Source organism: Hirundo rustica, chromosome 4 (genome assembly GCF_015227805.2).
Source record: "Hirundo rustica isolate bHirRus1 chromosome 4, bHirRus1.pri.v3, whole genome shotgun sequence".
Classification (NCBI taxonomy): Eukaryota; Metazoa; Chordata; class Aves; order Passeriformes; family Hirundinidae; genus Hirundo; species Hirundo rustica.
The window spans coordinates 58,102,548-58,117,486 of NC_053453.1; the positions used below are offsets into that span (position 1 = coordinate 58,102,548).

A 14,939-nucleotide genomic window follows, 5' to 3' on the forward strand; every position below is an offset into this window, starting at 1 on the left:
TCCATAGGACAAGAGGAAATTACCTGGAGCTGTTCCAGAGAATGTTTAGACTGGATATTAGGAAATATTTATTCACTGACAGGGTTGCCAAGCACTGGACCAGGCTGCCCAGGAAATTGGTTGAGCCACCATCTCTGGAGGTATTTAAAAGATGTTTGGATGCGTTGCTTAGGGACAAGGTTTTGTGGTGGATGTGGCAGTGCTGAGTTGGACTCGGTGATCTAGAAGTTCTTTTCCAACAATTCTATGATTCTATGAGCCCAGGTTTCAAATCTCACATGAACTCTTGAGTCACACAAAAAGCCTGTGCTGCCTCCAGGTGTTCTGCATGAGTCAGTGGGGCACTGCTCGCTTCTCTTTTGGGCATTTTCAATGCATGGATTGGAGTCTGTTAATTGTTTTACTTCGTTCTTTTGATGCCTCAGAAACAGCAGGAAACTGGATCAGCACATGGCAGGCCTGACTGTCGCCTGCAGAACAAGCTCTGGATGCTGGAATTCTCCTCACCTGCCATTGATCCATCGTCATCTGACCATGCCTCATGGAGGCCCTGCTCCACCTGCAGATACCATGGTTGATGTTGGGATTTTTACAGAGCCCTTTGAAATCTACCAGTGAAGGTGAAGGTGATGCAAGAAAAGACAGGACAATATCACAAGATAGGCACTGTGCTGCTGCTTGGCGCACATTTATAAACCAAGGTTGAGTCCAAGGGTACTGCTGCCAGTTTTTGGTCCAAATTATGCCACATGAAATTCACAGCAAGTCAGCAGTTAAGACAGCTTAGAGCTGGGTGAAATAAGATCTAAAACGGCAGTAGATTTCAGCAGAGGTCCTCACACAGGTGGATGTGAAGCGAAGTGAAGGGTCATTTGCACTCTGCCGGACCTAAGAAACCCAAGAAAACGCTGCCTCTCGGCAAACGCCCTCTGCTGTCACTATCAACAAGGGACTTTACATGGGGCACTCGCTATTCAGTTTGCCAGGTCTTCTGTAATATATATGAGACCTTAGCCACAATGTTTAATGGAATAGTACAGGAAATATTTCAGTCTGAAATATAGAATGAAAGGAAAACTGATCATTGTCCAAAAAAATTCTAAAATACAATGTGGGCTTTTGCCTTGACCTTCTTCATAAAAGAAAGTTTGGAAACTAGGAAAATTGTCATTAATGGAACATAACTAGCAAATAGCCTGAACAGCTAGTTTGCACTTCAGTGTTACCTCAATATACCAGTGACTGTTTGCAGTCAATCATCTATTAGGCAATTAACCTGGTTGTTTAGATGTTACCAAGAATGAAGGGGAAGCTCTCACTAAACAAAAAACCAAACCAAACAAACAAACAAACAAAAAAATTAAAAAAAAAAAAAAAAAAAAGAAGAAGAATACATAGTTTTGTTTACATGTGGCACTCAGGGTGTTTCAACACTCCATGGGGCAGTTTCTTGGGGGGGGGAAGAAAAAAAAAAAAAAAAGGAAGAAAAAAAAAAAAAGCGCTAAATGCTATTTGTAGTATTTTCCATTCTTTTTACACTCCCTAAGCAGTGCACTAATGGTAAACCCACATATGCAGGTCTGTGATGGTCTCAGCTTGTAGGTAGTGTGGATTGGTAACCCAATGTTCTCCATGAGACAGCCTCCATCTGCACGTGGGATGGCAGGGCAGTCTGACCCATCTGCCACCAGAATGTACATCTGGTGTCTGACAAGGTGGAGGCAGCTGCTGGATGGGTGCTCAAAGTTCTACCAAAGTGAAAAACTTTCATTGGAGTAAAACTCAAGCCAAACTATAAATGAAATCAAATAATTTTTGATGTGGAAGCTAAGAATCTCACCTGCTTTTGGTCTACTGAACAGCACACAAATATGTAAGTACTGCATAGACCAGGCAAGATGGGGTGGATAAAATATGCTGCTGAAGTGCTCTAGTTCTGCCTCCTTCACAGAGTCTGTAAGGCTCTTGACGTAATTTCTGCTTGCAGGAATCCTGAAGTCTAAATCAGAAAGATCAGCTTTTTATCTTCCTCATTCATCACCCTCAGCCATACTGGCTGAGTCAGATTTACTTTGGAGAAGACACTGAGTTTCAGAGTAGTCAGTACAGAGCCGTGATCTGCTGGCATAATGTACCTGCTTTAGTTCATGGGTCTCGTGTCACACCGTGTCACAACACTTTCTGGATCTGCCGCAGCTGGAACTGGACAATCAGTGATTTCCAAAGTGTTGCTTCTGCCATATCTGCAGCAGTGCTGTGCACGAAGATGAAAAAAACTACACATGGTGGGCAAGGAAAAAAAATTTAAAGGGACATTGGGAGAACAAATGACCTGGAGGCCTGTAAGTGTCACCGCCTGGTGTGAAAAGCTGTCCACTGATGCCATCTTGTGGGTCCAGAGCCACCGCCCATGCCGAAGAGGCAGAGCTCATTTCACAGAGGTCCAACCCCCTCGACTTGAAGCCCGGGTCTCTTTTTTGTGCTATTTAATGTGCTTCATATTTTTAAGAGCAAACGTCTTCCACCTTACCAAAGTATCAACCCTAAACCTTGAATTTTGCTTAAGCAGACTGCGTTTCATTGTGTCTACTACATAAAATTGCAGCTCTGTACAAGTAAACAGGAGTCCGAGCAAGGGGCAGTTATCAAAGTCAATGAGTTTCATCAAACATATCAGGCCAGTATTTATATCTCTCCACAGAAAATATTTTTGGTTTTATTAATATTGAGGCCTACACACTGCAAAATGCAGAACTTGGAACTGAACACAATTGAATGGAAATATTTCAGCTCAAAAGATAACTCATATGAAGATACAAGTTGATCAGGTAACAGAAGTAAAAAGAGTAGATTTATAGGTATTATCCTGACCTAAGGGGCCACTACTCTCTTTTTGCCTAAATTTAGTTTTTCTTCCCTAGGAATAGAGTGTAAAATTACTGAGCCTTTCAGCTACATTCCCATTTAGAAAAAGAGCTGGAGAAGTGAAATTTTATTTATAAAGTTATAACTCCTAAAATAAATGGCAAAGCGATGTTTTTTAGGTCAGTAAAGAACTACTGGATAAAAGTGTAGCTCTTCATATTAGTAGAAGAAGAACTGTACAAAACTTAATGAAAAATTAATCAAAAGCACAATCCTTTACTAACTCTCTCATGATCCCAACGAAACCATTGCCAACAGTAAAATGTGCACCTGGCAAACCTAATACTACATGTCAGGATTTGTGCTAAGATGTGTTAATTTAAGTGATTAAGGATTAGCAACTTGGTCAACAGGTGCACCCTCATGTGGACTCTTATTCAGCCAGGCATTCACTCAGAAAATGTCTTTTATAAAGAATATCGGTGAAAAAAAAACCAGACAGCAGCTTCATGTAGTTGGCAAATCTCTTCCCTTTCTAGTTTAGGGAAGCAGCAAGCATGGTACAATATCATCTAAATTCTGATTGGAAATATGCATAAAACTTCCAGTGAGTGTTGTCACAAAGGGATCTTTGATGTCCACTAACAGGTCTTATTCTTGAATATACCAGCTTGAAACGATAGTAATTCCTTTGATTAGCATAATGGAGAATAGAATGTGTTCCACAGCTGCTGGTTTTATTCAGCAGGCAATGACTATATATCACAAACTTCAAAAGGAAGAAAACTAGGCCAATATAATTTTTTAAACTTCCTTCTTTATGTGTTTGCATGATATCTTAAAGGAAAAGCTATGTAGAGAGAAGAGTTTCTGTGCTGGAAAGTATTGCTGGATAACAAAGGCCTGTTTATGCCACAGGTAAGTCTAGCTGTTAGCATGCTGCAATGCATAACCATTGTTGTACATGTAATTATTGTAACTGGTCCAGTCATCTGCGCACTGATATTCTTGATTAGACTGAATGTAGGGATGATAAATTGTTTCTTTTCCCAAGAAATAAGATGGAGAGAGTCTCTTCAAAACAACAGCACTGAACTGGTATGTCAGCTTCCTACGGATCTTAATGATTTCACCTGTTCTTCCGTAATTCCTCAGTGCTCTGGCCATTTTCTGATAGGTCATGATCTTGCGGTTTCCCTTTCTTTCTCCCCACAGTTCTGCAAGTTTCTCCTTGTTTTTGGAGACAAACTGGAAGACACCATTTGGCTTATCCACCCACTGGATGCAGTTTGCCATAGCAGGATCATACAGAGACTCATGGAGGTATTCAAATAGCCGAAGCTTTTTTCTACCTATAAAGAAATAAATCACAAAAGGTCAGAACAGAACTCATGATTGTTTTAAAGATGAGCCGTTATCTTTTTCCTGAAAAGGGTCTTACAGGCAAAAGGATAGCTGTACCTAGTACACTGTCCCAAATTAAAATATCAGTATAAACAGTTCAGTGGAAGACCAGCAACAGCAAATGGGATCACAGAGATATGAGCAACACAGAGTTACACGATAGTTTGAGTGGGAAGGGACCCAGAAGGATCTTCAAGTCCAACTCTTAAGTGAACGGCTCATCAATGGATCAAATCCACAACCTTGACATTATCAGCACCATGCTCTAGTTCTGAAGGGTAGGCAGATCTGTGGTGACAGAGAGGGACTTGGTCATTTGAGTTTCAAGAGCAGGTTATGTGAGGATCATGATAAATATCTGGTGACTTCACTGTGTGGTAGGTCCCAGAAGCATCAGTCTTCAGATACATGCTGTGCAGATGCACACTCAAGGAACTCACAGTAGGAAATTACTTATCCTCAGACAGGGCAGGAAAGAGGTTCTGGACAGCCAATCTGAATGTTTTTGAATAAATGGTTTCTCTGTTTATTCAATATTCAGAGATTTTGAGACAGCTCAGTTTTGTCAGATTTGTTTCAGGAACGTTTTGGGGATGCAAGGTAGTCTCTGACATAAGAAAGAGCAAGCGCATGAGCAGGAAAGGCAGGTTAGTTTTTAACCAGAAACTTCATATAGTCAAAAAGGAGCTAGATCTTCTGGTACGCTGTGATATTTAAAAAAATCTGCAGCAGTGTCAGCTTGCATTCCCATGCAGAATAAAGCAAGCTTAACACTGAAATATTTGCCAGTTAACTAAGTGCTTCTCTCCACAGGCTCAGCTCTCAAACTTCAGTTTCCTAGTGAGGCTTGTTTAGTTTTGATTATATCTTGTGGATTCTCCTCTACGAAGCATTTCTAGTCTCCTTCCAAAAGCCAAGTGGGTGTCAAGAAGCTACTACAAGGAGGAAGAATTTAAGATTATCAGACAAAGAGGAACATTTTGCAGAAGAGAGAATCTATGCAGAAGAACGTCTTCCACTTTAACCAAAGTGGAAATAAGCAGCTGCACCTAAAATTCATAAAGTCTTGTCTTGTGTGGCTATTTTAAACTAGGGACATGGGAAAAGTCACAGTTGCTACGGAACACTGAGGTCAAGCCAAGACATCTGTCAGGGATGACAGTAACTCTGTGTTTGGTGATAAGGAAAGAGGACAGAAGTAACAGTTGGACTGGGAAGAAGAAGAGGCTGAAATCAGAGGTACTTTCCAAAAAATTAATAAAGTTTCATTATCTAAATAAAATTGGCCTGTGACTGGAAGTACATATTCTACTAGAAATACATATAGATTACTAAGAAGCTTAAAAGGAAACCCGTGAAGGACACTGCCTTGTCACAGTAGGCACTTCTTAGTAGGTGACCTCCTTATGTCCCCTCCAACCTGAATTATCCTTCAAACTGATGGTAGAATAAACAAGACCAGGGGAAAATCCACAGACTACTGTGGACTAAATTTCTGCTGGAAAAGGATAGTGTAAGCTGTGTCTGCAGCAGCACCTGACTTAGTGCTGTTTGGCCTCTTAGTTCAGCGGTCATTTCTGCACAAGTTTTTATTTATAGACACATCACCATTACCTGATGCCTTTGTCGGAGAGGGCTTTTTTGCTCTTACGTGTTTATACAGCTGTGTTTTCAGAGCCCAGCTGTTATCCCCAAAGTTCTACACACTACTTTGAGATTGGATCCGTTAACAGATCTTTGTACTGTATCTCATTGCATAAGACAGTGATGTTCATTTCCAGGCCCTAACATCAGTCTGTGTTAGCAGCTAAGAACCTGCAGGTTTCTTATGTGGTGATTGGAGATAAGCAGGTTCCTTCAGAAGGTGTTTCAGAGCATCTGCATTAGATTTCAGCGCTGAATTGTCCTGAAGCCACCTAATTGTCTCAGGGAAAATGCATATCATTCAGTTCTGAAGAACCTCTCTTCACTGCCTCCACTCCACTGAGCATTAGTTCAGATCATGGAATGGTTTTACTGTGAATGAACTGGACTCTTTTCAGAGGAAACTTATCTCAAAAGATGCTTTCCAAAAGCATATCTAAGTCAGTGTAATCTTCAGAACTTGTGACTAGCCTAGAGATCGCCCTAAATAAAATTTTGTGGAACACTCACAGGACTTGGGCCCTCAGTGCTGATGGTTTCATCTACAGATCTATTCCTAAAAAGCCATGCTACTTGCTAGTGTTCAGAAAACCTCTTATGTCTCAAAAACAAACTAGGATTAAATTGATTTAGTATAGTGGAAATAGTCCCCCAAATCACAGTTTCTGGCAGGAATATCACTATGGACACAAAGAAATCTGTAAGAGGACATAAAATAACCTCATAAGAATAGTTAGTCACTGCAAATAAGCGCAGGCTGTCTTCTAAAAAAAAAAAAAAAAAAAATTGATGATAGTGTAAAAGAAATAGGAAACAGGAAAAGTTTAACAGAGCAGTAATAACTGAAGGTCAAATCAGATACTGACATGTAAAATTCCCCAATGCAACACTGGATAAGACCTGGAAAAGCAACATTTCTGCATTTGAAAGGTTTCCATTTGCAATGGTGAATTTCAGATATCTGATGTAGAAAACTGAGAAAGAGAGGCTACTTTTCCCACCGTCCCAAAGAGTCTATGGTAGCAATAGCAGTAGTAGTAGCAATAGTAGCAGTAGTAGTAGCAGCTATTAAGCAACAGAGACCACAGTGCTCAGCGTCAATGGGCAGAGGCAACACCAAAAACTGACACCATGTGGTTAAAGCTGAGAAAAGGGGAATTCGAAAAAGCAGCTAAATCAGGAAGCTACTTAAAAAGATCTCATGGTCAAAAGCAGGCACAACAGCTCACAGTTGAAGCGGTGAAAATCTCATCCAGCAGTCATAGAAAGGATGCTGAGACCCTCCCTGCTAAAAACCCAAATAATGAATGCAATTAAAAAATGAAACACTGCAATGACAATGTCACACGATGAATCCTTTGCAAAATAGATATCAATTCAAGTAAAGTCAACCAGAAGGAGCAGAGAAACATCCATAAAAGTGCACACTGGAAGTGACAAAAGCTGAAAGATGATTTGAAAACGAAACTAAAAAAAGGCATAAAATGGGGTGTGCAAAAATATACATGTATGTAAAAAAGCTTGAAGGAAATCACTGCTTGTTGGGCCACATGAAATAAAATGAGTTGTGTATATGGATAAGGATGTTATTGATAGCTAGATTTACTTCTCTGCATTAGACTTCATCCTAAGTGAAGTGAAGTTTTGTTTTCCACATACTAAAGGATGGAATAATTTAATAATAGATTTATCACATCTTATAAGACTTAGCAGATGGAAATTTAACACTAGCAGTTGTATCCTAGTCACCAGTAAATACATCATTTTTCCTGTTGAAAGTTAAAAAAAAAAAGAAAATAGGAAAAGGAGAAAGCATGCTTTGCCAAGAGTTGTTTTGTTTTGTTTGTTTGTTTGTTTGTTTTAATAATATAAATTACACATCAAGATATGATCTTTTTACAGACCTTTCCCTGCTTTTAGCTGGCCAGCAGCAGCATGCATCCCTTGACTTTCTGGAGTATTCTGCAGGGTATTGTAGACAGTCTCATCTGCATAAAAATCTGCTGCACTGTTCTTCAAGAATTAAGACAACAAAAAGTTAATAATAGAGTACATTCTCCAAAAAAAAGAAACTTGTGGTAATTAATTGCCTGAAGCCTTCAAAATGCAACTTTTCATCACCTCACCCACGGAAGACTTTTCTCAGCCATGAAGTAATCAGCGTAGTGTACCAGTAACAAGCAGCACTAATTCATGTCCAGGGGCAAGAGCTGCCCACCAGAGGAGAAGCTGAGAAGGAAAACAGCGTAACTGCCTCACTCTGGACCTTCAACCCTTCTGCTGGAACCAGGGCAGGAGCAACTTTGAGAGCAGGGAAAAAACCAAGGGCTGCCTGGACAGCAGCCCCTACATACCCTATAGGTCCCATGCTGTGTTGTTGCTAACCTGCTGGTTGAAAATGGGCTTTTGTGGGATCTCTTTCCCTGAAATTATCTCCCCTGCAATATTCATTTTCCATCACTCCTAGAAACCACACTCCCAGTGCTTTTAAGAATGCATATGGACTCTAATGGCTGAAGCTGTGCTCAGATAATGCTGATTCTTCCAGAGCTTTTAGAACAAATGATTCCTTTTCACAGTGGAAGAAGCTACGTCAGGGTTGGAAGTTGTTCTCTGTCTGTTCCCAGGTAATAAAAAGAAGCCTTTTTTCCTATAACTAATTTCCTAGCTGTTAGTTGTCACGTTGCGTGATTAACCACAGAATAACATCAGAAACAAACTGCTGACTCATAAAAAGATATTATTAATCATATTTCACAAATATTTACCAAGGCAGCTTCATCTGAATCGTGCCTGGCCAGACCAAATCAGAAATCCCAAATGAGCAATCAGTTTTCCAGTTATGTCTGACTATTATAAGAAATGAGTTCACTCACAATCACGTTTCTCCAGCTGTACCCTTGCTCCTCCACAGATGGTGCTGCACAGTAACTGGGACTTGTTCGGAGGTGGTGGTGATGATTGATCACAGTCAGGCAGTTTTTATAACCTGGGAATTAGGAGGAGGGAGCAAGAACCAAGTAAATTAAAAAGAGAGAAGAAGGAAAAAAGAAAACCACAATAGAAAATAATTTGACATGGTGCCGGGCCTGTCAAAAAGCATTTATCCTGTGGCTGCTTTCCAGATAACAGTGTCCAGAGCCAAGATGTTCCACATCAGCAGGTTACCCAGCAAAATCTGTACTGCTGCTGCTGACCACGCCCTTGGGCTGGCTTCATTAGCTCTCACAATGAAAAGCAATTTTTTAAAGATAAAATGACAGATATTTCATAACATCATGAAATGGCTTGGTTACTGGGTAACAGAGGGCCATACAGGCCACCAGACAAAGTGAATTGGATGAAGATAGATTCCAATAATACACCTAGAAAGGAAAAAGGACTGTTAGGCAGTTCTGCAGGCCATTAGTACAATGCAAGTCAGAGTCTCCAATGGTAAATGAAGTAAAGAAGTGTCAGAACATCTGCAGTGCTTGAAAGAATGACACAGAAGAACTTGTGATGCTTGAAAGTGGAGGAGAACACCAGACTAAAGACATTTGAAAAAATTACCCACTGCAGGTGGGCAGAAGAAGATATTAAAGGGTATGGGTACAGCTATTGCAAGTGGAAATGTGGGTGACAGACTAAACACTGCATTGCAAGGGTTTAATAACTCCATCAGCCTTCAGAACATATATAAGGAAGAAAATTGCAAGTAATTATATATAGTGAATCCTCCAGCATGTGTAAATTACCAGTGCAGTGGAGCAAAAAATTTGTTAACAACAGCTAAAGATACAGCCCTACTGGTCTTATTTACATTTCATTTTATAATAGATAACATGTAAATAAAATTCCTCGTATGAAAGGCATTTCACCAGAAGACTGCAGGTATTTTGTTCTGGGCTTAGAGGTCATGTAATGTAGGCTCCTATTTTCCTTTCCTTGCATTTCTGCTTACAGTGTAAAAACACCAAACACAAATTTTAAATTTTATAGTAATTTAATTACCAAAACCTTGTGAGAACTGGAACAATTTACAGCTTTCTTGCATTTTAGGTTTTGTAAAGTATACAACGTTTGAAGCCAAGAAAAGAAATATCATATTAATTATCCAGACTCAAAACATCATTCCTGCATAAAAATATTTAAAATTTATATATTAATGTGCAAAAAAGTTAAATGAGGGAATTAATTTCACTCGCTGATCTTTTTTACCTTTTGCATTGGGATTCATGGCACAGCAGAAGGGCATTTTGAAGTTAAAATATTAAAACTGGGGAAAGGCTGTTACACAACAGTCACATATCCTCTATTATGGGAAAAGTGAGCTCAATGCACCTGGGCTGGTGCTGGGGGGAGGGTAAATAAGGCCAGTCCAACAGCTTCCCTGTGCTGTTGGAAGATACTCACCACACTGGTCAGTACTCATGGAGGTGTGGAAACCCTCCAAGGAATTTTTCCTCCTTTTCAACCTCACAAAACATCCCATTAATCCAATTCTGGGGAATTACTCTCCCACCTATACATTTCAAGAGGTGCTTCCCTGTGAAAATAGGAGCTGGGAAATGAAGTAGAATAAGGGTGTTTGTTACCTGGTGAACACTGCATTCCTCTGTCAGAGTGCTGCTGCAGCACTTCCAGAGCGTCTTCAAAAGCCTGGCCCAGCACATCGTGGTCAGGAAAGCTCTGCAAGAACATACTTTTGTCAAGACCCAGAAAAGACCAGGCTGTTTCTTTCAACACTGTCAAGCAGTCCACCCCAAATAAAAAGTGATGGTATAGAATACACATCCTCCTGGAACAGATTTTTGGTAGACACCAAGGCATTGCCATAATATTTTACTATTATGAGAAAGTTCTCACTCCTTCAAGGTCAGTGAGACAATTCACACGGGCAACGTAACTCAACTCACTCGGTCAAATGTTTCAAGGTTCATTTCCTTAATTTGCAAAAGAAGTTTACATAAAGGGTGTAACTGCCGGTGGAGAGTCTTATAGTCTGTAATACAGAGATGTTTCTATCACTAGTGAAACATTGTTTATGAAGCCAGAGTTATCTTTCAATAACATTGATATGACAAAAATAATTACACATAATTTCTGAAGCAGCTATGCAGAGAAAATGTTACACTATGCCACTACAGGAAACCAAGTGTGGATTTTCAGAAAATTGTTTATTATAAGTTTAAAACACCTTGTAGAAAGCTAAAGACACCCTCAAATTTGAGTTTGACTAAGTCTTCTGCAGCATATTTGAAACACTCAATAACGAAAGATAATATAGTTGTTTTAGACTTACCATTATTTAGATATCAAGACTTGAATCCTGTTTAAAAGAACCAATATTTTTAAAATTGTATTTTTCAAAACAAATAATAATACTCTGAGCATAAATTAAAATAACTAAATGAAACAACTCAGTATTGTTTCCAGTTACAAAGTAAAGTATTTTTAAAAACACAGATAAAAGGGATTTATTAGAAGCTGATATTTAAATTAAATAAATATTTGTGACTTTTTTTAATTAGAATTATTTTTTGTTAACAAGTTTATAGTTTCATTTAAACTACAACTTTTAGATTATTATCCACATCATTGCAAATACATTTCAAAGACATTATGAAGTGTCATTGTTAACATTGAGTCTTAGTCAACACAACTTCTAATTTCCCTGAGAAAATAATGACTTACATTAAATGCTAGTGTTTAAGTCCCTTTGGTTCACAGCCACTTGAAACAAGCTTAGAGATTTTTCTAATACAGATTAGCATATGACTGTATATGAACATAAAAAACCCACTCAGATTAATTGTGAGTTCCAGATGCAAATTTGATTGTTTAATAAACAGTGTAAATAGACATATTTTCAGCCAGTTTAACATGAACAATATTACTCAGAAACATATCCCTAGCACCTCCTTTTTAAATTTATATTTCTTAAAGAAAACCATATTTTTTTTTAACCTCAGAGATTTTATTATTTGCATAATTATTTCAAACCTGTAAATATAATAATCAATATATCAGTATTTTACTAATTAAATACTTGATTATTGTGAGCTATGTTTCAAAATACAAAGGAGAGACAGGATACTTAAATATTACCGAGGAAGAATTTTATCCAACATTAACAATGAATGTTCTAAGCTGGGAATTTTGCCTCAGGTAAGTATGTTATAGGGTATGGTCAAAATCTGCAGAAGTATTTTTAAATTTTGACAACCAGGAATATATGGTGGAATCCTGGTGACTCAGTAAATTGACCTCACTGAAATTAGCGAGATATTTCTCTCTGAGTACAGTGCAATAAGTATTTGAATGATCCAATCTTAATCTATTCTAAAACCAGAATTGGCAACGTCAATCCTTTAGTTGCAACAGTGGCCACAGATTCCTGGGGCATAAGGCTATAGAAATTAAAGACAGGAATCTGCTTTGTAAAGATCCCCACATATTGTCCTCCGAATTTTAAGTAATCCATTTTCCTTAAAGTGTTTTTTCCTAACTCAGACTCCAAACTGATACCTTGACAGAACATCTACAGTCACCTCAATGCTTTGCGAAGTCTAAAATACACAAGTATAGGCAAGGTACTGTTGAATGGTCATTCCACTTTACACCAATGAATTAATACCAAAGAAGAAGAAGGCGCTCCTTAAGCAAGCTTAAAAAAAACCCTAGACACTTACCTAGAGATTCAGTTCCACTCACAAGACAAGAATCTGGCTGGTTTCGGAAATGAAAGAAAGACTGAGTTCCCACAGCAAAGGGCTGGCAAAGGGGCTGCATTAAATAGATGATTTTAGGGAAGTGTTTTGCCTAGGGATTTTTTTGAGAGTATAGATATAGTAAAGTGCTATCACGTCCCTTCATTCTGCACAAAAGAGGTTGATTTATACTGATATAAATAAAATTAAATGTTTTAACTATCATCCAAAACATGTGGTTTTGAAGCATTGGGAGAGATTCCTTTTGTCTATGGCACCTTCTAACAAATCTGTCACTGGTATTGTGGTAGGGTAAATCTAAGACATTCCTCATCTGTCCCACACAGACTGCAGTGGACTTTGAGCTTTTAACTGAACGTCCTTTTTAGCTCAGTGTAAGGACTGGACCCCCAGAATTAGACCCCCAAATAAGTGTTTGAAGGAATTTCAGAGTTCTGCTTCAAAGCTCATCATGTTTGTAGCCCATGTCCAACTCTAAAGCATTGGCTACAGTATTCAGTACAGAATCAGGTAAGCCATAGTTGGTGGTCTGCCAAACACTTTCTGTGCAACTCCGAGACATGATGCTGCATCCTACGGGAGCAGAACTCTGTGGGTTTTAACTCAGAGTTTCTTATTGCTGACAAAATCTAGTCTCTGCCATACCTCTTTCCAGCCAAGACTTCAGAGGCATATTTCGTAGAATTTCAACAGCATTTGCCACAAATCTGCTGTAAAATAGTAATTACCTCTTACATCATTTATGTATATTCTCTCAACCAAGAACCTAGTCAAGAACTATGAAAGCCTTGTTATGAAAGCTCAGTGAAACCAATTTGAAGCCACCAACCATTTCTGCTGGTTTCAGATCCAAACCCCCTTTTCAAACTTTGCATCAAAACATTTCAAGATAACTTTTTTTAGTGAAATACATTAATATATATATGTCTTTTTTGAACGTCAGGTTCTATTTTGCATCACTTTGCTGTTCTGACTTGGGCTTATAAAAGAAAATTAGACGGCAGCCAGAGGAGACAAGGAGGGAATGTGACAAGGAGAGAAACAAGGGAATGAGGGAATAGCAAGGTCAGAGGACTTAGAGGTGCTCGATAACTGAGTAGCCAAAACACCAAAGAGATTATGGATCAAAGAGTGACCATAGTGAAGTAGAAGAAAGTAGTAAGAAGGAAGCAGCAGTGGAAGAAAAGGGTGAGAAACAAGGAGCAGCAGAGAGAAACCACAATGTCTTGACCCCAAACCCCTGTTGCCACTCATTGCCTCACCAAAGGAACTGAGTATAACCTGTGGAGATAACAAGAGGGGAGGAGATGTGTCTGGAGTGCAGTTGAGCCTGGGAAAAGGGAAGGAAAAAAAAATTTAATGTTTATCTTCTTTGCTTCCCAATATCCAAATCAGCAGCTAAATATATTATAGCAAAAATTTAAGTTAAATTCCCAAAGTGCGCAAGCAGTGGTGAGGGTATGCGGCTGCTGGCTGGGCGTAGTGAAAGATGATAAAGGTCAGGAGATGAAAGCTAATGGTTTTACCAGCACTAAAATGATCCATTTTCATAAATCAAATTGCTCTATTGGAAAGTTATTGTTTCATCTGAGAGGCTACACCAGAAGGCAGATCAGCAAAAGGTTTGTTTTCAGAGGAAATGGGAGTGTGCCATACACAGCACAAACACACAGCATAAGAACAAGAGCAAAAGCTGTCTTGTAAGGGAGTTTTAAACTCTGCAGCCCATCTGTGCATTGACTCTTGGGCCCAACACAATCTTAGAGCAAGAGGCCAGCCTACCTCCCTGTAAGTGCTCAGAAGAGGCAGAGGACTGAGTGTCAGCTGACATTCACTGCTCACTCTTCAACTCATCACAGTGCAGCCAAGACTGGCAGCACCATGACCTCTACTAAGACACAATATTAGAGAAGAAAGCCTCCTTTGATTTTTGCATTGGATGGGAGGATGGGCTCCAGATAAAAGTCTGAGAAAGAGAACTTTTCACATCTTTATGTCTCAAACAATTGATGTGCCTGATAAAAAAATTTGAGTATCCGTTAGAAACCACAACATCGAGTTCTTCTCCTTCCTCCATGTTTTAAAAATAAACTTCAAACAACAGAATTATTGTTTAAGTTTCAGAACTTTCTTCCATCTCTGCTTGGCATAAAGGATACCTCACAGTGAAGGTACAGTAAAAGGATTTTCACATCTGATTAAAACCCAGAACTAAGTAGTGTATTACAGCACTTGTCAGAGAGTTTGAGAAAGCATAAATATTCTTGCATGAGGCATTATTCAAATATAGAAAAAAACAGTCTTACCCTTCCT

The 14,939-nt window shown here is 39.0% G+C and overlaps 1 protein-coding gene across 1 annotated transcript; it reads right to left on the reverse strand.

Moving 5' to 3' along the window:
* Nucleotides 1–3,722: 3,722 nt before the first annotated feature.
* On the reverse strand, nucleotides 3,723–10,598 carry SPIC (Spi-C transcription factor). Its single transcript, XM_040062811.2, has 4 exons — nucleotides 10,491–10,598; nucleotides 8,790–8,902; nucleotides 7,818–7,926; nucleotides 3,723–4,217 (listed from the first exon to the last, which is right to left on the reverse strand). The coding sequence occupies exons 1-4, from the start codon at nucleotides 10,594–10,596 to the stop codon at nucleotides 3,790–3,792; spliced, it is 756 nt and encodes a 251-aa protein (XP_039918745.1). The 5' UTR covers nucleotides 10,597–10,598; the 3' UTR covers nucleotides 3,723–3,789.
* Nucleotides 10,599–14,939: the final 4,341 nt, after the last annotated feature.